The following is a 25,988-nucleotide window of genomic DNA, read 5'->3' on the forward strand; positions in this document are numbered from 1 at the left end:
TGAAGACCCCCTCTCCCATAAGGGGGTCTCTGAATAGAGGTGCCTAAGCTAGGAATGCAGATAGGCATAGGATCTCTGGGTTGGGGTGGGGGAGGATTACATCTTCCTTAAGAAATTGTGGTTGAACTAACTATATACCGAGTCTGGTATGGGAAAGGCAGCCCTCTCAGGCCTGTCACTAAAAGCGTTTTATAATCATTTATGGTTCAGCCTGAAAGATTACACATAGGATTTTGGCCTGGAGGTGGATTCCTCAGCAGAGTTATTTAGCCTGGTAAGATCTGGAAGATCTTCATTAAAGGAATGGCATTTAGGCTGGTTCTCAAGGAAATGGAAAAACACGTGCCATTTGGCCTTACATAAACTAGAGGAAAAGCACTGAAGCAGGTTGCCTGAGTTTAAGGAACACTGCTGCATTTAGCTGAATAGTGCTCTCTAGGGTGAGAAGGCTAGAAAAGCAGACTAGGACCAAATCAAGAAGTGCCTTAAATCCAAAGCAGAGTTGTTTGTAAGCAGTAAGGAAGTGCTTGAAGATTTTAAGGTAGCAGTATCAAACTTAGGTTTATGTGGTAACAGTGAATAAGATGAATTAGGTGGCAAAGAGATCATTTCAGAAGCTAGTAAAACAATCTAGAGGGCAGGTAAACAAAGAGCCTTAATTGACACAGTAGAGCTGCAAAGGTGTCTTAAAGGGGTGAGGTGGGAGGGGATTGTGTTTGACATCAGACAGTAATAGCTGTTGTACTTCTTGCAAAAATGGACTTTGGGTTGGAAGTCTAGAATGCTGCAGTGGAAGAGTTCCCCTTATTTAACTTTTCTCTGAAATGTAAACTGCCACTCTTAATAGTTATGCCTGTTTGTCTTTTCTCCATGCTTTTCCCTTTATTTCTTTACTACTGGTAAGTTATAATTTTTTTACTGTTTTTTAAATACAGGGATTCAATATAATTGAAATGTTATTTTTAAACATCTTTGGGTCTTGATTTATTTTGAGTTTTTGAGATTTAGTGAAAGGCCTAGTACTGTCCCGTTTATCCTATCATATAATTCGACATAAGGGGAGATCAGATTGGATCCTGTAGGAGAAATGCTTTATAATATTTGATATTATCCTATGCATGGATTTGGGCATTGACTATTTCTCTTTTTTATGAAGAAAAGATTCAGAACAAAAATACTTACTGCTTATGAAAAAGTTATTTAGTTTTTATCATAATAAGATTATTTCTGCCATTTTAAAATTTAAATTTAACTGCAGAAATGTAAGCTCTATAATCCATTATCTTTTCTGAATTTTTTCCCTTCAGTTCTTTTGTTTTCCTTTTTAACTTGTCTCATTTTGGCATTGTTTCTTATTTCAACTGTGTGTTCTTTGTATAAGCTTTGTTCAGTCTGCATGATATTAGTGTTCAGCCTGCTTTGTGTTGATGACTTCTTACATTTCAGTGTTTTTAATTGACAACTCTGATAATAATTCAGATGAAATTAAATGGTGCTATTTGTGCAACGTAATTAAAACTTTTCAAAGTTGCCTTTCATGACTTGTAGTTTTAGTTTGTGAGGCATCTACAGCATAGAGTGTTTGTTTCTCTTTTCTTCCTGTTTGTATAGAAGTGGCACGCCGTCCCCCAAACGGACATCCATAGGCTCCAGGCCACCAGCAGGAAGAGGCAGCAGAGATCGTTTTACTGGGGAATCATACACAGTGCTGGGTACGATAAACATAGTCTTCATCGTGTCAGGTTAAAGGCATCACAGTCACACCGCTGGGCTTTCTGCCCACTTAGAGCTGGAGTGGCCTGTTTCTAATGAATATTTGCCAAGGTTTCTCCCTCCTGAAGCCTAATTACTTTTGGCGGGTTTCAAATTGTCTAATTATTTATTTGTTTAAAACTTTATTTCATTTTATATAGTGCTCTACGTGTATGCGTATCTTTTGAGGAGATAGGAAGAAAAGTTCTAAAGCTTTTTATATATCAGAAAAAATAATAGTAAATATACAAGTAAAGTTATAACAGATACTCTGCTTATAGTGTCTGTGTGTTAATATGGTTATTTTCCTGAATCAGATTTTTTGTGCCATTTTGTGGGATGAGAGGTAAAAATCTGTGTGACATATAAGGAAGATCTTAGAGTCAAATTTACCTTTCTGATCTTTTGTAGGAGACACTGCTATTGAAAGTGGACAACATTATTGGGAGGTCAAGGCCCAGAAGGATTGTAAATCTTACAGTGTGGGAGTCGCATACAAGACTTTGGGGAAATTCGACCAATTAGGAAAGACAAACACTAGTTGGTGTATCCATGTCAACAACTGGCTGCAGAACACATTTGCAGCAAAGCATAATAATAAAGTCAAAGCCTTGGATGTTACTGTTCCTGAGAGAATAGGTGTATTTTGTGATTTTGATGGGGGTAAGTTTACTGATTTTCTCATAAGTCATTTTGTCATAGTTGCTTACATTTCAGTACTTTTCATTGGTAATCATCTACACAGAATTTTTTAATATTGTGGTAAGGGTGTTTTGACCTACTAGGATTTGATCACAAACATAACTTCAGCTCTGGAATTGACTGGGAGGGTGTGTGATGTTTGCCTGAAGCCTTACAAAAGCACTCATGTATAATATGCTTAATAGGTCTGAAAGAATGATTTTGTTAATTTTAGTGTTAAGCATTAAAATTTTTTCTATCCATTTTTATTCCTTCCTGATCTGATTTTATTATCTGTGAAGAGTGGTGGAGTCAGATTTTTCAAGTTGGAGTGGACTTAGAAATTACCCAAATCTACATAGTATAAAATCCTTACTACAGTTATCTCTGCAGGTAGTTGTCACTCCTGTGCTTGAAGAACTTTTTAATGTGAAGTTTATTGTTGTAGAAGGTAGCTTACTTCATTGTTGGAGAGCACTTGGTAATGCAGAGTTTTTCTTAAATTGACTTGTTTTGTTTCCTGATACCTTATGAGACTGCTATCCTTAAATTTTGTCATCTGAAGAAACAGAATTATGTTTCCTAATTCACATTTACATGATAATCCTTATTTGCTTAAAACCTAACATTGCTTCTTGTGCTGGTTTTCCAGACTATACATTTTCTGTATCACTGGCTGTTCCTCTTACAGTTTAATTTTTCCAAAATTAAAGTATGTGGTTGTACACTATGTCAACATTATTTCTTAAAGATGCGTTCTCAAAGTAGAACATGAAACTGAGGACCATCATAGGACATGTGATTTGGCAGCACAGTTTCTAGTACTATGACTTATTATCATTGTTGGTGTATATTGAGCTTGTAGCCACCCAGTCCACTAGATCTTTTTTCATGGGAGTTCTATTAAACTGTCTTTTTTTTTTTTTTTTTCATATATTAGGCAGGTTAGGGTTGTTTTTGTTGTTTAAACTCAAGAATATTACATTTGTCCTTAAGTTTCTTTTGTTGTTGTTGTTTCAAATTTTTATTTAAATAGTAGTTAACATGTAGTGTACTGTTGGTTTTGGGAGTAGAATTTAGTGATTCCTCACTGACATACAACACCTAGTGCTCATCCCAGCAAGTGCCCTCCTGAATGTCCATCACCCATTTAGCCCGTCTCCTGCCCACCTCCCTCCATCAACCTTAAATGTGTTCTCTATAGTTAAGAGTCTGTAATGGTTTCATCTTAATAGATTTGACCAAGCTTTTTGAACACGTCTGTTAAAATCATCTAAAAAGTAACTTGATATTTATCTTTTGCAAAATTTGCTTGAACTTTTTGATTTAGGTATTTGATAAGTATCTTCTCTACTGTCATCAAAATATTTATAAAAATTTTAGGGGCGCCTGGGTGGCGCAGTCGGTTAAGCGTCCGACTTCAGCCAGGTCACGATCTTGCGGTCCGTGAGTTTGAGCCCCGCATCAGGCTCTGGGCTGATGGCTTGGAGCCTGGAGCCTGTTTCCGATTCTGTGTCTCCCTCTCTCTCTGCCCCTCCCCCATTCATGCTCTGTCTCTCTCTGTCCCAAAAATAAATAAACGTTGAAAAAAAAAAATTAAAAAAAAAAATTTTAAAGATGACCCTATTGAACTAGGGAACAAAAGTAATTCCCTAGGTACTTCTCTTTAAATTGACACTGTAAACAAATAAAACTCTATTTTACCATTTTAAGTAACATGTTTCCAGATAATTTACTGAGCCTTCAACCTAGTTACTCAAAAGGAAAAAGTTAATTTTGGCTTGATTGAATTTTAGTGACAACACGTTAGTCTTGCTGCATTCTTTTTACTTACTCACTTTGACTCAGATAAATAATTTCCTCAGGATACATGTTAAATTTATTGGCACACATTCTTTTTTTTTCTTTTTCAATTCTCAAGGTAGCTTTTGCTTATCTTCCGTTTTCTCGTGCTTTGTGCGGTTCCTCAAAGATGGTAGTGAGAACTGTGTTGTTTAGCCTAGAGCATAGGGTAGGAAGGAGTTGTAATGTAAGATGGGATCAGATTCCGAGAGCCTTGAAAAATAATAATAGGCTCCTCTTTTTTGTTATTTGAGGGAAGGGGATTTCTCTGCATTTTAGGAAACTGTAATCATATGACAATCTAGTTTTAGAAATATTGGAGAGTAAGTGGCTAAATGTGGAAGAGGTTGCAAACATATTGTTAGACTCTTCAGGAGTCAGTCTTTAAGCAGTGTGGCAGGGCCATGTTTATCTTGTTAAGTATTATTTCCTTATTCCTGGCAAGGGCTTTTTACATTGTAAGCCCTTAATAAGTGTTGAGCGATTATTAGTAACAAGGGCCTGAGCAGTGGGAATCAAGAGGAATGGATTTGATGGTATGAAAGTAGAATTCATAGGACTCAATAACTAAATGTGGATTGGAAAGTGAACAAACAAGAGTTGAAGATGACTGAGATTCCAGCCACTGTGGTCAAGAGGATGGCATGTCAGCAGTAGCATGGGGAACATAGTCCTGGGTCAAGATGAGATGCCAGCAGGACAATCATGTGGCATAGCTGGCTAATATTGAGAAAATTTCAGGGCTAGAACTCAGAAAAGATGTAGAGCTGGAGCTAAATACTAGACGTACCATCACAGAGTGGCTACTGAAGATTGCATAGAACAATTAAATGTTACTGCTGTGTTGTTTACTAACTTTGTGACCATTCATAGGTTGCTTAATGTTTTGAGGTAATATATATAAAGAGCCCAGTGCTTTAATGGTAGACATAAATGCTAGTTTCTCTTCTCTATTTGGTGGCAGCTGAGTCATTAAGGAAACATTGTAGAGAGAAAAGAGAGCCTGGGCAAACATCTACATTCAGAATAGGAGAAAAGGAGATAGAAGATATCGTCAGAGTTAGATACAAACCAAGAGAAGTTATGGGACAAGAATTTCAAGAAGTGATAACAGATGTAAGGAGGCCATCAAGTTGTACAGTTAGGTGGTCAGAAAAACAATCATTTTAGTTGCATGATAACATTGAAAGACAGACCAGGACGGTATTTTAAAAATTAGCAAAACTGAAGCAGTGATAACTATGATTTCAGAGACTAAAATGAGTATTGCTTCAAGTATTTAGAAGACAAGGTTTAATAGAGTAAACCTTAAATGGTGATGGGAGTTGGGTAGAGAGGCTAGGTATAGTAAAAATGAAGAAGAAATAGCCTTGGTTTTTACTGAGTTAAGGAAGCCATTTGTTAAATAATGATAAAATAGTCTATAGTTGAATTAGATTATGGAAGCACTATAGAGATCTTGAAAATCAGGAAAGAAAACTAGATTTGGGCCTTTTCTTAAGCATGTATACTACTGATTTTCAAGTGAGAATTTCTAAGTCCAGTCCTTATAGTTTGTAACCAAAAAGAGTCCCAAATATGTATTCAGTTATTACTTTACCTATGATTATATGTTAGATTTGATTAAATGTGTATAATAAATTAGCCCCCCCCCCTTTTTTTTTTCTTTTAGGTCAACTTTCTTTCTATGATGCAAGCTCAAAACAGTTGTTGTATTCCTTTAAGACAAAATTTACTCAGCCAGTACTACCTGGTTTCATGGTTAGTACCAAATTTATATTTTATTTGGTTTGACAAATTTATTGAGAACAATCTATTCTATATATTTGGGGAAGCCGACTATCTTATTTTTCCTTCATATTCTTTCCTCTTTCCCTAATCTACCTCTTCCAAATCTGTGATTGTGGGTATATTTTTGGTGTGTTTTATTGAAGTAAATATTATTACATGAAAGTATGCAAACCATAAGAATGCAGTTTGATGAATCTTCATATACTGCACACATTTTTGTAATCAGTATCTAGATCAAGAAGTGGAACCTTAATGGGGCGCCTGGGTGGCTCAGTCAGTTAGGTGTCCAACTTTGGCTCAGGTCACGATCTCACGGCTTGTGAGTTCGAGCCCCGTGTCGAGCTCTGTGCTGATGGCTCAGAGCCTGGAGCCTGCTTCAGATTCTGTGTCATCTTCTCTCTCGGCCCCTCACACTGCTCATGCTGTCTCTCTCTGTTAAAAAAAAAATAAACATTTAAAAAAAAGGAAAAGAAGTGGAACATTAACAGAACCTCCTGTGCCTTCTTGTGCCCATTTCTAGCCTCTACTGGCCTGCCTGCAAAGTGGTTACCATCTTGAGTTTTAATACCATAAATTAATTTTGCCTCCTTTTCACCTTTGTATACAACATCTTTTTGGTTTAGCATTATGTTTGTGAGATTTATCCATGTTGTTCTATGTGGTGGTAGTTTACTCATCTCATATAGTTTTACTTTATATTTGTATGTATAGTTTCCCATTATATGACTATTTCATCATTTATATATCCATTCTAATTTAGTTGGATTCTTGTGTGGTTTCTCCTTGGGGACATTTACAGATGGAATAGTTATGAATATTCTTGTTCATGCCTTTTGGTAAATGTATGTTTCTGTTGGGTATATAACTAAGATTGGAGTTGCTAGATAGTATAATGTGTGTGTAATCAACTCTAGCAGGGTTTTTCAAAGTTGATGGTTATACTAATTTATTGCTAGCAATATATCTTTATCAACACTTGGTAGTATCTTTTTTAAGTTTTAGTTCTTCTAATGGGTAAGATATATTGAATTGTGGTTTTTCATTTGCACTACCTTGATGACTAGTGCTGTCGAACACTTTTTTTAATCTTTATTATTTAGATACGCTCTTTTGTGAAATGGTTGCTCAAGTCTTTTGCCTGTATTTCTATTGAGTCCTCTTCCTATGTCTTATTGATCAATTTGGAGTTCTTTAAATAACCTGAGTCTTTTATTTATTTTTTTTTATTATATGAAATTTATTGTCAAATTAGTTTCCATACAACACCTAGTGGTCATCCCAAAAGATGCCCTCTTCAATACCCATCACCTACCCTCCCCTCCCTCCCACCCCCCATCAACCCTCAGTTTGTTTTCAGTTTTTAAGAGTCTCTTATGCTTTGGTTCTCTCTCCCACTCTAACCTATTTTTTTTCTTTTTTTTTCCTTCCCCTCCCCCATGGATTTCTGTTAGGTTTCTAGCCTGAGTCTTTTGCCAGATATATGTATTGCAAATTTCTTTTCCACTCTGGCTTTCCTTTTCCCTCTCTTGGTATCTTTTCATGAAAAGTTGTTAATTTTAATTTTGCTCTATTTATCAATTTAAAAATGTATGGTTAGCACTTTTTTTTTTTTTTTTTTTTTAAATTTTTTTTTTCAACGTTTATTTATTTTTGGGACAGAGAGAGACAGAGCATGAATGGGGGAGGGGCAGAGAGAGAGGGAGACACAGAATCGGAAACAGGCTCCAGGCTCTGAGCCATCAGCCCAGAGCCTGACGCGGGGCTGGAACTCACGGATCGCGAGATCGTGACCTGGCTGAAGTCGGACGCTTAACCGACTGCGCCACCCAGGCGCCCCTGCACTTTTTTCTTTAAGAAATCTTTTTGTACCTCCAAGGTCATGAAAATATTCTTGTTTTCTTCTAAAAGCTTTTCCTTGTACCTTTAGATACAGACTGCATTTACAATGCAAGTACAATGTAGAATTGCTATGTTTGGTATGAGGTTGGGGTCAACTTAAATGTAAGGAATTCCTAAATTCCATATGGCTATCTACTTATTCCATGACCATTTATTGAGAAGACCATCTTTTTTTCTGTTGTAGTGGAGTGTCATCTTTGTAAAATATTAGATTAACAGTCTATGTGTGGTAGGCAGAATATATGTGTCTGTACACACATAGATGATACCAGGACTACTCAATTTCAGGTTGATTTATTTTATTTTTTTACTTTTACTTAAATCCCACTTAACATAACAAACAATAATGGTTTCAGGAGTAGAATTTAATGATCCAACACTTATATGTAACACCCAGTGCTCATCCTAACATGTGTCCTCCTTGATGCCCATCACCCATTTAGTCCATCCCCCCACCCAACACCCCTCCAGCAACCCTCAGTTTGTTCTTTGTAGTTAAGAGTCTCTTATGGTTTACCTCCCACTCTCTTTTTCATCTTATTTTTCTGTCCCTTCCCCTATGTTCATCTGGTTTATTTCTTAATTCCACATATGAGTGATGAAATATTGTATTTGTCTTTCTCTGACTGACTTATTTTGCTTAGCATAATACATTCTAGTTCAATCCATGTTGTTGCAAATGGCAAATTTCATTCTTTTTGATCGTCAAGTAATATATCATTGTATATGTAAATACCACATCTTCTTTTTTTTTTTAATATATGAATTTATTATCAAATTGGTTTCCATACAACACCCAGTGCTCATCCCAAAAGATGCCTTCTTCAATGCCCATCACTTACCCTCCCCTCCCTCCCACCCCCCGTCAAACCTCAGTTTGTTCTCAGTTTTTAAGAGTCTCTTATGCTTTGGCTGTCTCCCACTCTAACCTCTTTTTTTTTTTTCCTTCCCCTCCCCCAATGGTTTCTGTTAAGTTTCTCAGGATCCACATAAGAGTGAAAACATATGGTATCTGTCTTTCTCTGTATGGCTTATTTCACTTAGCATCACACTCTCCAATTCCATCCACGTTGCTACAAAGGGCCATATTTCATTCTTTCTCATTGCCACGTAGTACTCCATTGTGTATATAAACCACATCTTCTTTATCCATTAGTCAGTTGATGGACATTTGGGCTCTTTCCATAATTTGGCTATTGTCAATAGTGCTGCTATAAACATTGGGGAGCATGTGCCCCTTTGAATCATCATTTTTGTATCCTTTGGGTAAATACCTAGTAGTGCAATTGCTGTGTCATAGGGTGGTTCTATTTTTAATTTTTTGAGGAACCACCATACTGTTTTCCAGAGTGGCTGCCCCAGTTTGCATTCCCACCAGCAGTGCAAAAGTGTTCCACCTTTCTCTGCATCCTCACCAACATTGTGTTGTTTCTTGAATTGCTAATGTTAGCCATTCTGACAGGTGTGAGGTGGCATCTCATTGTGGTTTTGATTTGTATTTCCCTCATGATGAGTAATGTTGAGCATTTTTTCATGTGTCGGTTGGCCACTGGGTGTCTTCTTTGGAGAAGTGTCTATTCATGTCTTTGTCCATTTCTTCAGTGGATTTTTTGTTTTTTGGGTGTTGAGTTTGATAAGTTTTTTGGAGATTTTGGATACTAACCCTTTATATGATATGTCATTTGCAAATATCTTTTCCCATTGCATCAGTTGCCTTTTATTTATTTATTTTTTTAAATTTGAATCCAAGTTAGTTAACATCTAGTGTAACAATAATTTCAGGAATAGGATTTAGTGATTCATCACTTACATATAACACCCAGTGCCCATCCCAACCTCCTTATTGCCCCTCATTCCTTTAGCCCTTCCCCTGACCCAACACCTCGTTGGCAACACTATTTGTTCTCTGTATTTAAGAGTCACTTATGGGGGCGCCTGGGTGGCTCAGTCGGTTAAGCATCCAACTTCGGCTCAGGTCATGATCTTGTGGTTCATGAGTTCCAGCCCCACATTGGGCTGTGTGCTGACAGCTCAGAGCCTGGAGCCTGCTTTGGAATCTGTGACTCCCTCTCTCTCTGTCCCCTCACCCACTCATGCTCTGTCTCTATCTCTCAAAAAATAAATAAACATTAAAAAAAATTCTTTAAGAGTCATTTATGGTTTGTCTCCCTCCCTGTTTTTATATTATTTTTGCTCCCCTTCCCTTATGTTCACCTGTTCTGTATCTTAAATTCTACATATGAGTGAAATCATATGATACTTGTCTTTCTCTGACTGATTTCGCTTAGCATAATACACTCCTAGTTTCATCCATGTTATTGCAAATGCAAGATTTCATTCTTTTTGATTGCTGAGTAATATTGCATCATATATATATATATATATATATATATATATATATATATATATATACCGCATCTTTGTCCATTCATCAGTTGTCACTGTACATTTGGGCTCTTTCCATAATTTGGCTATTGTCGATAGTACTGCCATAAACATTGGGGTGCACGTGCCACTTCCAGTCAGCATTTTTGTATCCTTTGGATAAATACCTAGTAGTGCAAATGCTTGGTCATAGAGTAATTGTATTTTTAATTTTTTGAGGAACCTCCATACTGTTTTCCAGAGTTGGCTGCCCCAGTTTGCATTCGCACCAGCAGTGCAAAAGGGTTCCTCTTTCTCTGCATCCTTGCCAACATCTGTTGTTTCCTGAGTTGTTAATTTAGCCATTCGGACAGGTGTGAGGTGGCATCTCATTGTGGTTTTGATTTGTATTTCCCTCATGATGAGTAATGTTGAGCATTTTTTCATGTGTCGGTTGGCCATCTGGATGTCTTCTTTGGAGAAGTGTCTATTCATGTCTTTGTCCATTTCTTCACTGGGTTATTTGTTTTTTTGGTGTTGAGTTTGATACGTTTTTTAGAGATTTTGGATACTAACCCTTTATCTGATATGTCATTTGTATATATCTTTTCTCATTCTGTCAGTTGCCGTTTAGTTTTGCTGATTGTTTCTTTCACTGTGCAGAAGCTTTTTATCTTGATGAGGTCCCAGTAGTTCATTTTTGAACTGAGTCTTTTTCCAGATATATGCATTGCAAATGTCTTTTCCACTCTGGCTTTCCTTTTCCTTCTCTTGGTAGTTCATTTTTGCTTTTGTGTCCCTTGCCTCCGGAGACATATCAAGTAAGAAGTTGCCGCGGCCAAGGTCAAAAAGGTTGTTGCCAGTTTTCTGCTCTAGGATTTTAACGGTTTCCTGTCTTACGTTTAGGTCTTTCATCCATTTTGAGTTTATTTTTGTGTATGGTGTAAGAAAGTGGTCCAGGTTCATTCTTCTGTATGTTGCTGTCCAGTTTTCCAACACCTTTTGTTGAAGAGACTGTCTTTATTCCATTGGATATTCTTTCCTGCTTTGTCAAAGATTAGTTGGCCATACATTTATGGATCCATTTCTGGGTTCTCTCTTCTGTTCCATTGATCTATGTGTCTGTTTTTGTGCCAGTACCATACTATCTTGATGATTACAGCTTTGGAATATAGCTTGAAATCCAGAATTGTGATGCCTCCCACTTTGGTTTTCTTTTTCAGGATTGCTTTGGCTATTCGGGGTCCTTTCTGGTTCCACACAAATTTTAGGGTTGTTTGTTCTAGCTCTGTGAAGAATGCTGGTGTTATTTTGATAGGGATTGTATTGAATGTGTAATATTGGTGTTTTAACAATATTTGTTCTTCCAGTCCACAAGCATGAAATACTTTTCCATTTCTTTGTGTTTTCTTCAGTTTCTTTTATAAGCTTTCTATAGTTTCTAGTGTACAGATCTTTTACATCTTTGGTTAGGTTTATTCTTAGGTATTTTATGGTTTTCAGTGCATTTGTAAATGGAATCGATTCCTTGATTTCTCCTGCTCCTGCTTCATTATTGGTGTAAAGAAATGTATGGTGATATTATATTCTGCGGCTTTGCTGAATTCATGTATCATTTCTAGCAGTTTTTTGGTGAATCTTTTGGGTTTTCCACATAGAGTATCATGTCAGTGAAGAATGAAAGTTTGACTTTTTCCTTGCCAATTTGGGTGCCTTTTATTTCTCTTTGTTTGATCGCTGAGGCTAGGACTTCCAACACTGTTGAAAAACAGTGGTGACAGTGGACATCCCTGTTGTGTTCCTGACCTTCGGAGGAAGGCTCTCAGTTTTTCCTCATTGAGGATCATGTTAGCTGTGGGTCTTTCATATATATGGCCTTTATGATCTTGAGGTATGTTCCTTCTATCCCTACTTTCTCGAGGGTTTTTATCAAGAAAGGATGCTGTATTTTGTCAAATGCCTTTTCTATATCTATTGAGGATCTTGTGGTTCTTATCCTTTCTTTTATTAATGTGATGTGTCACATTAATTGATTTGCAGATATTGAACCAGCTCTGCATCTCAGGGAGAGGAATAAATCCCACTTGATCGTGGTGCATAATTCTTTTAATGTATTGTTGGATTTGGTTTGCTAGTATCTTCTTCAGAATTTTTGCATCCGTGCTCATCAGTGAGATTGGTCGATAGTTCTCCTTTTTAGTGGTGTTTTTGTTTGCATTTGGAATCAAAGTAATGCTAGTCTCATAGAATGAGTTTGGAAGTTTTCTTTCCATTTCTATTTTTTGGTACATCTTCAAAGGAATAGGTATTAACTCTTCTTTATTTTTTTTGTGTTTATTTATTTTTGAGGAGGGAGGAGAGGGAATGAGGGAAGGAAGGAGGGAGGGAGGAGGTGCAGAGAGAGAGTGAGACACACAATCTAAAACAGACTCCAGGCTCCGAACTGTCAGCACAGAGCCAACACGGGACTCGAACTCACAAACCGCGAGATCATGACCTGAGCTGAAGTTGGACACTTAACTGACTGAGCCACCCAAGCACCCCATCTCTTCTTTGAATGTTTGGTAGAATTCCTCTAGGAAGGCGTCCATCCCTGGACTCTTGTTTATTGGGAGAGCTTTGATTACTGATCCAATTTCTTTGCTGGTTGTGGGTCTGTTCAAATTTTCTACTTTTTCCTTTTCAGTTAGTTTCTAGGAATTTGTCCATTTCTTCCAGATTGCCCAATTTGTTTGCATATAATTGGTCGTAATAATCTCTTATAATTGTTTGTATTTCTGTGATGTTGGTTGTGATCTCTCTCATCTGATTTTATTTATTTGGGTCCTTTCCTTTTTCCTTTTTGATCAATCTGGGTAGGGGTTTATCAATTTTGTTAATTCTTTCAAAGAACTAGCAAGCTCCTGGTTTTGTTTATCTATTCTACTGTTGTTGTTGTTTTTTTTTAATTTCAATATCATTGACTTCTGCCCTAATCTTTATTATTTCCCTTCTTCTGCTGATTTTGGGCTTTACTTGCTGTTCTGTTTCCAGCGCATTTAGGTGCAAGGTTAAGTTGTGTATTTTAGACATTTCTTCCCTCTTTAGGAAGGCCTGCATTGCTACATACTTCCTTCTTATGACCACCTTTGCTGCATCCCAGAGGTTTTGGACTGTCATGTTTTCATTTTCATTGGCTTCCATGTACTTTTTAATTTCCTCTTTATTTCTTGATTAGTGCATTCATTCTTTAGTAGAATGTTCTTTAATCTCCAGTTATTTGTGGTCTTTCCACATTTTTTCTTGTGATTGATTTCAAGTTTCATGGCATTGTGGTCTGAAAATATGCATGGTATGATATCAGTCTTTTTGTACTTGTTGAGGGCTGATTGTGACCCGGTGTGTGATCTGTTCTGGAGAATGTTCCATGTGCACTCAAGAAGAATGCGTATTCTGCTGCTTTAGGATGAAATGTTCTGAATATATCTGTTAAGTCCATCCGGTCCAGGGTCTCATTCAGAGCCATTGTTTCCATTGTTGAAAGTGGGGTGTTAAAATCTCCTACTATTATGGCATTATTATCAATGCGTTTCTTTATGCTTGTGATTAATTGATTTATATATTTGGGTGCTTTCAAATTGGAAGCATAAATATTTACAGTTGTTAGATCTTCTTGGTAGATCCCTTAATTATGATAGAACGCCCTTCTTCATCTCTTGTTATAGTCTTTGTTTTAAAATCTAGTTTGTCTGATATAAATACAGCTACTCTGGCTTACTTTTGACGTCCATTAGCATGATAGATGGTTCTCCATCCCCTTATTTCAATCTGCTGTGTCTTTAGGTCTAAAATGAGTCTCTGGTAGGCAGCCTATAGATGGGTCTTGTTTTCTTATCCATTCTAATCCCCTGTGTGTTTTGATTGGAGCATTTAGTCCATTTACATTCAGAGTGAATACCGAAAGATATGAATTTAGTGCCATTGTGTTTCCTATTGAGTTGATGTTTCTGATGATGTTCTCTGGTCCTTTCTAGTTTTTATTGCTTTTGGTCTGTTTTGTTTTGTTTTTTTCTTCACTCAAAGAGTCCCCCTTAAAATTTCTTGCAAGGCTGGTTTAGTGGTCACAATTTATATTAGAAAAAGTCATTATTCTCCATACAAAATGCAACTTGGTTTGTATTTATTTATTTATTTATTTATTTATTTATTTATTTTTTAATTTTTTTTTTTTCAACGTTTATTTTATTTTTGGGACAGAGAGAGACAGACCATGAACGGGGGAGGGGCAGAGAGAGAGGGAGACACAGAATCGGAAACAGGCTCCAGGCTCCGAGCCATCAGCCCAGAGCCCGATGCGGGGCTCGAACTCACCGACCGCGAGATCGTGACCTGGCTGAAGTCGGGCGCTTAACCGACTGCGCCACCCAGGCGCCCCTGTATTTATTTTTTTATTAAGCAGATGTTACTGCTTCTTCCAACTCCTTTATCCTTTGGATTTCTCTGTAAGTTTGGGCTACTCTGGGGAGTTCTGCAGTACAATTAAGACAGATCCTCATTATTCTGGCTAGACCTTTTCTTAATTTGGGGGTTACTTCTACAATCAAGGGGGGTTATTTCCATTGCAGAGTTGGCAGAATGTTTTGTATGTGTGTTCTTCCATCATTACCCTGACTGTAGCTTCTCAAACTGTGAGGAGAAAGTATTCAGGGTATATGTGGGTTTAAAATATAGTACTTTTAACTCTCAAAATTGATAATGATCATTCACTTTGGATACCCCAAAATCTTAAATTTAAAACAATGCTAATAACTAAGACTCTTGGTTTTTCATTAAAAATTAAAAGTAATCAGTGAATGAAGTTATTGTTCATAGAAAAACACAAGGATTTAGGAGGGTTGTTATTATTATTATTATTATTATTATTATTATTATTATTACTTTGTCACAAACCTCTGCTGTATTATGTGTTTTTTGGCTGTTTTTCCAAATAGGTCATTCAGGGACAAATTTGTTTACCATATGAAACTCAAAAGTTATTTTTTTCCTTGTGTCTCAAAGGGTTGGATTTCATGTTTAATTTGAGTTTATCTCAAGTAGATATGTAGTCAGTTTACTGCTTTTCATTCCAAATAATTAAACACTAACTACATTAGTAAGTGTTGTTAAGATGCTTTAGGAAAAGTATTTTCAAACTGGTTGAAATTATTTTTTTCCTTTCATTGAAGGGTTTATTAACTAGGTCAGTGATTATTAAACTTTTTGTGTACAAGATTAGTTTTCTTTTTAAAAAAATTTTTTATGTTTATTTTTGAGAGGGAGAGAGAGAGGGAAGGAGGGGGGAGAGAGAGAGAGAGAGAGAGAGAGAGAGAGAGAGAACATGAGTGGGGGAGGGGCAGAGAAAGAGAGAGAGGGAGGAGGACACAGAATTCGATGCAGGCTCCAGGCTCTGAGCTGTCAGCACAGAGCCCAACGTGGGGCTTGAACTCATGAACGATGAAATCATGACCTGTGCTGCAGTTGGACACTTAACCGACTGAGCCACCCAGGCACCCCTAGTTTTCTTTTTAGAAGCAGGTTTATTAAGGATAATTCATAGTAGTGTACAGTTCTGTGGGATTTGACAAATGCTTACAGTTGTGTAACATTACCATAATCAAGACATTGAACATTTCTATCACCCTACAAAAGTTCATCTTCCTTTGTAATGGACCTTTCTGATCACACCCAGCCCTGGTAGTCACTAACAAGGTTTTAGTCTCCGTAGTTTTGCTTTTTCCAGAATATTAGAGAAAAGGAATTGTATGGTATGTAGACTTTTGATTCTACAGCATAATGTATTTGAAATTCATCAATGTTGTGTTTATCAGTCATAGTGTCTTTTTTTTTTGCTGACGAGTGTCTGTTTTATTGCTGACTGTGTATGTAGCACACGTTATTCATCCACTCACCAGTTGAAGGACTTTGGGGTTCTTTCTAGTTTTTGGCAATTGTAAGTAAAGGCACTGTAAATATTTGCAAATAGATTTTTTCGTATTTGTTTTCATTTCTCTTGGGTTAATACCTAGAAGTGAGGGTATTAGATCACACTGAAAGTGTATGTTTAGGGTATCTGTGTGTCCCAGTAGGTTATGCATTTGCTTTTGGCTCAGGTCATGATCTTACAGTTCATAGGTTTGGGCCCTGCACTGGGCTGTGCTGACAGCTCAGAGCCTGGAGCCTGCTTTGAATACTGTGTCTCCCTCTCTGTCTGGGCATCCCCACTGACACTGTTTCTCTCTCAAAAATAAACATTAAAAAAAAATTAAAGAAAAAAAAAGAAAGTGTATGTTTAACTTTATAAGAAGCTACCAAAATGTTTTCCAAAGTGGCTGTGTGACTTTTGTATTCCTTTTAATTTTTTTAAATTTTTATTTAAATTTTAGTTAACATACAGTGCAATATTGGTTTCGGAAGTGAAATTCAGTGATTCATCACTTAAAAACAATGCCCAATGCTCAACACAATAAGCACTCATCACCCATCTAGCTCATCTCCTACCCATCTCCCTCCATCAACCCTCAGTTGATTCTCTGTCATTGAGTCTTTTGTGGTTTGTTTCCCTCTCTCCTCTTTTTCCCCCCTTCCTATGTGTTCATCTGTTTTGTTTCTTAATTCCACATATGAGTGGGGCACCTGGATGGCTTAGTCAGTTAAGCGCTGACTCTTGATTTCTGCTCAGGTCATGATCTCATTGTCATGGGGTCATGAGATCGAGTCCTGCGTCGGACTCCACACTGAGCATGGAACCTGCTTAAGACTCTGTCTCTCCCTCTTCCTCTGCTCAGCCCCTGCTCCTGCTTTCTGTCTCTAAATAAATAAATAAATAAATAAATAAATAAATAAATACCACATATGAGAGAAATCATATGGTATTTGTCTTTCTCCAACTTATTTTGCTTAGTGTAATACATTCTATCTCCTCCATGTCATTGTAAGTGGCAAGATTTCATTCTTTTTCTTTTTTTAAAAAAGGTTTATTTTGAGAGTGTGAGTGGGGGGTGGGGGCAGAGAGAGAAGGAGAGAGAGAATCCCAGTCTCTGTGCTAGTGCGGAGCCTGATGTGTGAGATTTCACCTGAGGTGAAATCAAGAGTTAGACGCTTAACTGACTGAGCCACCCAGGCCCAAGATTTCATTCTTTTTCTTTAATATCCCCTGTGTGTGTGTGCGTGTGTGTGTGTTACATACACACACACACCACATCTTTATCCATTCATCAGTAGATGGACATTTGGGCTCTTTCCATAGTTTGGCTATTGTTGATAATTCTCCTGTAAACATTGGGGTGCATGTAACCCTTTGAATCTGTATTTTTGTATCCTTTGTGTAAATACTTAGTAGTGCAATTGCTGGATGGTAGGGTAGTTATATTTTTAATTTTTGAGGAACTTCCATACCGTTCTCCAGAGTAGCTGCACCAGTTTGCATTCCCACCAACAGTGCAAGAGGGGATACCCTTTTCTCTACATCTGCACCAACACCTGTTGTTTCTTGTATTGTGACTTTTGCATTCCTACTAGCAATATATGAGAGTTTACCACATCCTTGACATTAATATTTGTCAGCAGTTTTAATAGGTGTGTAACGGTATTTCATTATGGTTTTAACTTGCATTTTCCTAAGGACAAATGATGTTGAGGATCTTTTCATGTGCTTATTTTTTCATTTTTATAATGTCTTTGATGCAGTATCTATTATTCATTTTTTATTGGGGTACTTGTTTTCTCATTAATGAGTTTTAAGATTTCTTTATGTATGCTGGATATGGGTCCTTATCAAATAACTGTTCTGCAAATATTTTTTCCTAGTTTGTGGCTTTTCTCATTTTGTATACATTTTGAGGAGAAGTTTTTCATTTTTTTTTTTTTCAACGTTTATTTATTTTTGGGACAGAGAGAGACAGAGCATGAACGGGGGAGGGGCAGAGAGAGAGGGAGACACAGAATCGGAAACAGGCTCCAGGCTCTGAGCCATCAGCCCAGAGCCCGACGCGGGGCTCGAACTCACGGACCGCGAGATCGTGACCTGGCTGAAGTCGGACGCTTAACCGACTGCGCCACCCAGGTGCCCCGAGAAGTTTTTCATTTTAATGAAGTCTGTTTATCCATTTTTTTTTTCTTTTATGGATCTTGCTTTGCCTACCTCAAGGATACAAAGATAATCTCTTTTGTATTCTTCTTAAAGTTTTATGGTTTTAGGTTTTACATTTAGGTCTGTGATCCATTTTGAGTTATTTTTTATATATTGTACCAGGTATGGTTTGAGATCTGTTTTTTGTATATGAATTCCAAGTGTTCAAAAAAGACTAACCTTTCTCTGTTGATTTGCCCTTGTACCTCTGTGCTAGATATTTTGAGTAAATATGTTTGTAAATCACTTAAATAATTTCAAAAAAAAAGTAATATAGTAGTTTTATAATCACAGAGCTTTTGTATTTGGGGAGTTATTACTGAACCTACTAGTTTTAAAAATTTGGAATGTTCGTCATACAGCTATAAATTTCACAGGTCAGTGGATTCTTTGGTATAGTATGTAATCACTTAGTAAATTTTAAACACTTTCGGATATAATTGAAGGTGGGAATACTCCTACAGTTTCTTTTTTTTTTTTTTAAAGGTACTTTTTTTTTTTTTTTTTTCAACGTTCATTCATTTTTGGGACAGAGAGAGACAGAGCATGAATGGGGGAGGGGCAGAGAGAGAGGGAGACACAGAATCGGAAACAGGCTCCAGGCTCTGAGCCATCAGCCCAGAGCCCGACGTGGGGCTCGAACTCACGGACCGCGAGATCGTGACCTGGCTGAAGTTGGATGCTTAACCGACTGCGCCACCCAGGCGCCCCACTCCTACAGTTTCTAAGAGTCCCTTGTCTCAAGCTATGTCTTCTACAAACCAGGCATCGATGATAATTAAAAGATACATACTTTCATATTTTAATTCACTTGAGTCTGTTCTAAATAAGTTATTCACTTTATTCAATTAAGGCTGCTCTGTTTACAAGCAAAGCAATTTCATCTTTCATAAACTTACATTTATAATTAATAGAATATGGCAATATGGTATATCTGGATATTATTACCATTTGCATTTTTCTCAGAAGTTCTTAAAGAATTAATAAAAGAGTTCTTATTGTTAACAAGTTAGGGAAAAAAATAATGGATTTTACTCTGTTAACACTGGGGTGTTGGATTCCTATAGTCTCAGGCCACACCTCATCACAATCTAAAGCAATAATAGGGGTAAGGAAATTGGCTCTCTGTGCACTTCTCTTGGTTGTGAAGGTTAGCATCAGTAGAAATAGCCAATATTTTTGGCCTATTAACCCTAAAAATTTAATATCTAAATTTTTGCAGCCCTTAGTTCCTTCTCTTGTGTGCAGTTCCAGTGGGTTCTGCTACCACAAAGACTTCCTCTGGCCTCTCTGGTTCTCAAAAACTCTTGAGTTAGCCTTCCTTTTCACTTCTCGGTTCAAATATAAAGGTTATCAGTTTGGAACTTGTTGACATTCATATACGTGGCATTTTGCCTTTCAAATGGAACTTTAAGAATCACCTCAGTTCTAGTTTGATTTGAAATCTGACTAAAGCTTTGGTTTTGTCCTTTTTTAGGTTTGGTGTGGTGGACTTTCTTTGAATACTGGGATGCAGGTTCCAAGTGCTGTGAGAACGCTTCAGAAAAGTGAAAATGGAATGACGGGTTCAGCTAGCAGCCTAAACAATATTACTCAGTAATGCTTACTCAGAATATGTTTCACCCCCTTTGGGTGGCCTTTTCTGTGCAGTTACTAATCACAGAAATTTACAAGTGGTGGAAATCAGGTTTGCTACCTTCTGCTTTAAGGCCTGGGATGTGTTAGCATTAAGCATCTAGTACCAAGTACTCACGGGAACCTACTGTGCAGTAGCATCAAGCAAGCAGATTCTGAGCAAGAAACTGATGTTTCGAAGAGCAAATGGGAAGAAAGGCAGTGTTTAAATAGTTACATAGAAACTCATTTTTGTGTTTCTTGGATTACTTTGGCTCTCCTAAAATGTTTAGTTAGTATGTAGCCCTAGGACCTGAGAGGAAAGCATTTAAATCTTGTCTTCTTTCCCCTGTACTTTCTCTTTATCTCGTCACTACCTATTATTAGGTTCTTACACTGAAGCTTTAAAAAAAGATACAGTCTTCTAAGTTTGTCTAAAAATTGAAATCATTGGTTGGGGATGCTAGAAATGTTTTCTTAATTGTTGTCCTTTCGTAAAGAAGTTGAGTTTTGCTAAATTATCCTCTTTTGTTTTACTGACTAGATTGTTTATCATTTTCTCTTTTCCAAATATTGTGACATTTCTCTTATTTGAGTTAAAACTCAAAATAGAGTGGATAGGAAGAGTTTAGCTTAAAATCACCCATACATTAGTTGTCGTCGTTGTTGTTTTTAACCTGCCGCACTAACAGTGGCAAAGGGATATTCTTTATATGTTGCCTTGTTTAATTAGACTTCTTTTCATTCCATCATTTTGGATGATGGATAAGATTTTTTAAAGCTTTCTATTTTCTGATTTTGTTGTCACATTTAGTACTACCTTTAATAGTTGTCTTGGTAAAATTCTCGCTTGAATTTGGTAGTAATTGATAATTATACTGATTTTTAATATTTCTAGTAGGAATGAAATTTTATTAAAGTTTAAAAAAAGGTAGAAAAACCTACATCATTTAAGTTTTATCTAAGAAGATAGGTTATAAAGGGAGGTGCCTAAAACTACTGAGGTCATTTATGTCTGCTTTTTAATAAGGTATGGAATGGTTTAAACAAGTGTTTTGAAAAATGTCTACATATCTCTGATTTATTTACCATATAAGTTTTTCAAACGTAACTATTCAGAGGTTATTTTTCACATTTGCCTTCCAAAGGGGTATAATTCTTCCAAAAATCATCATAGAATAATCCTTCCCAACCTTAGGGAAAATATGTTAAACCGTGAATAAAACCCATGGTTATTGAGCAGAACATACCTATTTTTTAAAAGTTGGTTAAAATTTTTAATACAAGTTCTTTGAGCCAAACTGAAAGTTGCGATTTCAGTATTTAAGAAGTCCTTGAACATTTTTGGTGGTCTCTGGAATTTACTTTCTCATGTTGACCTTTTTTCATTCTTATTTTAAGGGTATTATGCTCTGACAACCTTCTTCCAAGAAGGGACTATTGCTGCTTACATCTGAGCTGCCTTTTACAGAAAAACCTGTGAAATAGGAATAGCTCATTCTCTCCTAAAGTTTACTGTTTACTGATATAGGGTGTTTTGTTTTTTGGTAAAACAGACCTAAATGAGGAATTTTGTTTGAATTAGGTATTATTTTTCCAGAGGGCATTTATATCTGCACCATTGTCTCATGACATATTGGTATTTTTTAAAGACTATAAGGCAGTTGAGAGAATGAAGTATGTCAATAGATATCCTTTTGATTCTCCAAACAACTATAATATTGGGTTTTGTTCTTCCTAAAGATTTTGAAAAAAATTTTTTGGATATTCTGTTCCCTACAGTGGTGTTATTCCAGGACCTAAGAAACAGGAAGTTACCATTCTCTTTCATAGAGTCAAATCTGAAAGCAGTAATTTAGTGGTGGAGCTGCTTTATGTGAACAATTATACATGTATAGTTTAGCAAAATTGACACAGAAAAAGCCAGAAGTTCTTGTATAAAATTTTTTACTATTACGTCTTATGTAACTGTCTTCTCTTTAATTCAGTGCCTTCTTCCTCTAAGTGTGCTCTCACTTCATGCCCCCTGCAGCGTCAACTGATAATTTAAGCCAGAGACCATTATGTTATACTGGTGAGGGCCTTCTGTTGCAGGTGTATGGAGCAGAGGATTAATCGGGCTGGAGGAGTGCATATGCTTCTATTCTGTGCTCATGCCATCATTTGAAACCCTTCATTTAAATTTTCTAATATTCATTTGGAAAATTCATTTGAAGTAATAACAAGTTTTACTTCAAAATAAAAATCTGAGGTTTTCCTGTTACTATGTATGCTTCTTAAAGGTCTCTATAAAGAACAAAAGTTTTAAGTTTATATGTGTTAAGTTAAACTGGAAAAGTCTGCCACCCTCCTTTTCAAACTAGAAAATAATCAACTGTAGTGCCTATTTAAATAGTATCAAATTAAGGTAACTCTTAACTTGACCATAATATATAACATTCTCATTGTCATTTTAATTAAAAACTATTGAGCCTTTTTGCTCAAATTTAATGCATTGTGGGAAGATGGTATACCCTTTCAGACTTTATTAGTTTGTTTACTCTTTGTTTTGATAGGTCAAACATGATTGCTTTCTGTAAAAGAAATGCATGAGAGGTTGACAGTAATAGATGTATTACAGGTATAAAAATTGTTTTATAAAAACGTGCATTTGATATTGCATTTCTCTTTTAGCAGTTGAATCCCAAACCAGTTTTAGTAAACTGGGTTAAAGAAATGAAGGAATTGCCTTAAGCACTTTAGAAAAAAAAATTTTTTACAATTCATTTTGACTCTTTGGGCTTACTCTGTCACCTATGTGTTTAACTTTTGGTAAATATGTATATATGAAGCATTTAATAACTGAGTGCACATAGAAATTTAATATACAGTGATTCTTTGAATGTCCCAGGTATAGGTAAACAAATTGAAAGTATTAGAGGCGTGTCTGTCTGTACATGGGTTTTATTGATGGCATCTGTACCGTGTTGACAAACCGTTAACTGCCACTGTACAGCTAGACTTGGCCTACTTTGTTCTGCAAACAGTAACTTTTTCCTGTGTTATCATTTAAAGAAACATATTGGCTTAGTTTTATTTACTCACTTATTAAATTAAAATATGAACAGTGTCATGTATAATTGGAATTTTTGGTGACCGATCCTTGGTGGTACAAATAATAAAAGTAAATAATTTGTAATGAAATATTATAATTAGGCTCACATACTCCATTTCATGACTTACCCAGAATGATTATTTTTTCTCAATACTTGTAAAATTATAGTTATTTTGTTTCTTTTGAAAACATGAAAAAATTGACAAAGGATATATATATATATATATTATATGATTTCAAAGAGTATTAATTCTGGAAGAGGACACTGTTGACTTCTTACTATAAAATATTATGATTCCAGGCTAAAAATACTAAGGACTATACTTTCAAATCATTGTAATTCTTTTAAAAACCCCATATTTATTAGATCAGTGTCCATTCATTGGCTAATTCATACAACAGATAAATTTAAGTGTCTGTGATACAGCAGCCGTACTTTGTATCTGGATTTCCACAATTAGTGAAGTTTGATTTACTGTACATATAGTTTTGCTACTTTTGAGTAAGGTGACAAAGTTTGCATCTTAAAAACAATATTTCTGCTAGTAAGTCAAATTTTAAAAAATAAATTACTAGAGTTTATAAAAAATTCAAATTAACTGCATTAATATGGTTCAGTTTTACATAGTCACATAAAATGGATCTAGAACAGTTTCTTCTTTGATTTTATTTTAAACTGGATATATTCTTTTAGGGAAGTGTATGGTCGGCATAAATTTACTGAACACCCAAGTAACCATAAAGTTATTTGCTATTTTTAAACAAAACATACATTTCATAATGTCAGTACTATAACATTATAATAGATCATGAATATTTCCTTAATCATTACAGAACGATTACCTCATGTTCAGTATGGTTTTAAAAACCTTTTATGTGTATCTTACAGTATTCACATTATACAAATATTTGTGACCTGACATGCTTTGTTACCTGGAATATTTGATTAATGTAAATACTTAAGCTTTTGGAGTAATTTGGAGCTTAAATGGATTGCGTTTCCTATATGTTGTTTTTATTGAAAAGATATTGTCGGACTTGCCATATAAAGGTTAGTACTGGCTTATAAATAACAGATTGCCATAGTACTTTTCTCCTCAGACTATCCAATTATTAAATTAAAACAGTATTTGTTATTTCTGGGTCAATATAAGGTACTCACTTTTGATTCATAATCATTTGAGCTTTGTTAGTTTAAACTGATACATATTCTTAATGATACCCATTCACTCTAAGTTGGTCCTTGGGAATGGGCATTTAGAGGATTTCACAGTATGTAGGGCAGAAGGTGGGTGAATGTGTTTGCTTTGGCTTGGAGCTTTGTAAGTTTGGACCAGTTTTAAAATAAGTCAAATTTTAAGTAATTGGTAAAAGGCATTTCTGTTAGTATTGGAAATTTTTTGAGAGCCTAAGGGCTATAAGAATGCATATATATATATTTTAACATTTTCAATATCTCTAAGGTACCAAAGCACGGAGTCTGATTTACCATTTAAGGGAGACTCTTTAAAATAAAATTTATAACTAATTCATACTATAAGATATATAACAATTAAAGTTTTGGAACAACTTACATTAAAAACCACTAGTCTTTAAGATTTCTGGATATAAAAAGTATTTTGGTTTCACTTCTTTTAAAGTAATTAAATTCAAAATTAATCGCTTTCTACCATATACTGAGTAGATCTATGACCTCAGCATAGTAAATCATTTCTCATCTTTGGGCCTCCACTGCCTTACATAAAATAATTACAACTTGTTCAGCTTACCTCCCAGGGCTGTTGCGAGAAATAAAATGAAATGGAGTATGTGAAGTTGCTTCAACAACAGTAAAATGCTATGTAAATGTAAGGCGTTATTTTCAGTGAATAATGGATTTAAGTGTTGGGTACTTCTAGATGTTCTTTCTTTTAATAAAGCATGTGCTTAAAGTGGTATCACTAGGACTTCAAAGTGATTATTTAAAAAAAAAAAAAAAGGAAAGAAAACACCACCTGATTATAATGCCCTTTAACATTCTTTTGTTTGTGCAATGCTTGTGGCCTTTTTGTATTTTCTCATCAAACTTGTTACTCTCTATCTAGACTTGGTACAACTGTAAACGTCTCTCACAGCATTCATGTGTCAGTGTAGAATAGTAGCATAAATAAACATTTTAAGCTATGTTTCCATTCAGGCATTTGCACTTTCAATTTATGACTGCTTAGTACCACATGCAGAGTGAACTTAGCCCAAATATTTTCCAAACAACCAAATGATTCAGCAGTTTGTTGACATGGGATAAATGATATCAGGTGTATGTGCCCACTTACCATTTGACAACTTTTTTTGCATTAAAAGATATGATGAAACATTTCAAAACTTTGCTAACCTGAATATCATTCAGTATCTCTCCTAACATTTGTTTTGCTTTAAATTGGATTTGTTAAATGGCTTACAGGTTATCTTAATCTGTAGATTATTTGGTGTGTCTATCATTTGGACATGGTTTTGCTATGCAGTTCTGATAATAAAAATTCTAATTCCTCAGGTTTAACCTTTAAGTTACGGATGAAGAACATTAATGGACACTTTTAATATACTCAGTTCTGCAAACTAGTCTTTTAATAAGCATATTGCCTCATTATCCTTGGAAACAAGACAAAGCCTTTTAAACTTTAAACTTTTTAACTTCAAAATAAAGTATTCAAAGTGGAGTAACTTGAATGTTGAAATGATTGTATGCTCTGTGTAGAATGACTGAGCCTAAGTTCTTACAAAAGCACCTGGAATATCTCCTCTAAAAATTAAACTTTTTCTGCTTTC

General features: G+C 35.8%; 1 protein-coding gene across 7 annotated transcripts in view; it reads left to right on the plus strand.

Moving 5' to 3' along the window:
* FSD1L (fibronectin type III and SPRY domain containing 1 like) overlaps positions 1-25,988 on the plus strand; it is an 80,059-nt gene extending 54,071 nt beyond the window's left edge. For 5 of the 7 annotated variants that reach the window (XM_045470438.1, XM_045470440.1, XM_045470442.1 and 2 more), the window contains 4 exons: positions 1,612-1,712; positions 2,164-2,415; positions 5,948-6,036; positions 19,953-25,988. In XM_045470438.1, coding sequence (XP_045326394.1) covers positions 1,612-1,712; positions 2,164-2,415; positions 5,948-6,036; positions 19,953-20,075 — 565 coding nt within the window. In that variant the 3' untranslated portion in view covers positions 20,076-25,988. The remainder of the gene's footprint in view (positions 1-1,611; positions 1,713-2,163; positions 2,416-5,947; positions 6,037-19,952) is intronic. The other 2 variants (XM_045470439.1, XM_045470441.1) reach the window with 1 other exon arrangement.

The sequence above is a fragment of the Leopardus geoffroyi genome, chromosome D4, assembly GCF_018350155.1.
Source record: "Leopardus geoffroyi isolate Oge1 chromosome D4, O.geoffroyi_Oge1_pat1.0, whole genome shotgun sequence".
NCBI lineage: Eukaryota > Metazoa > Chordata > Mammalia > Carnivora > Felidae > Leopardus > Leopardus geoffroyi.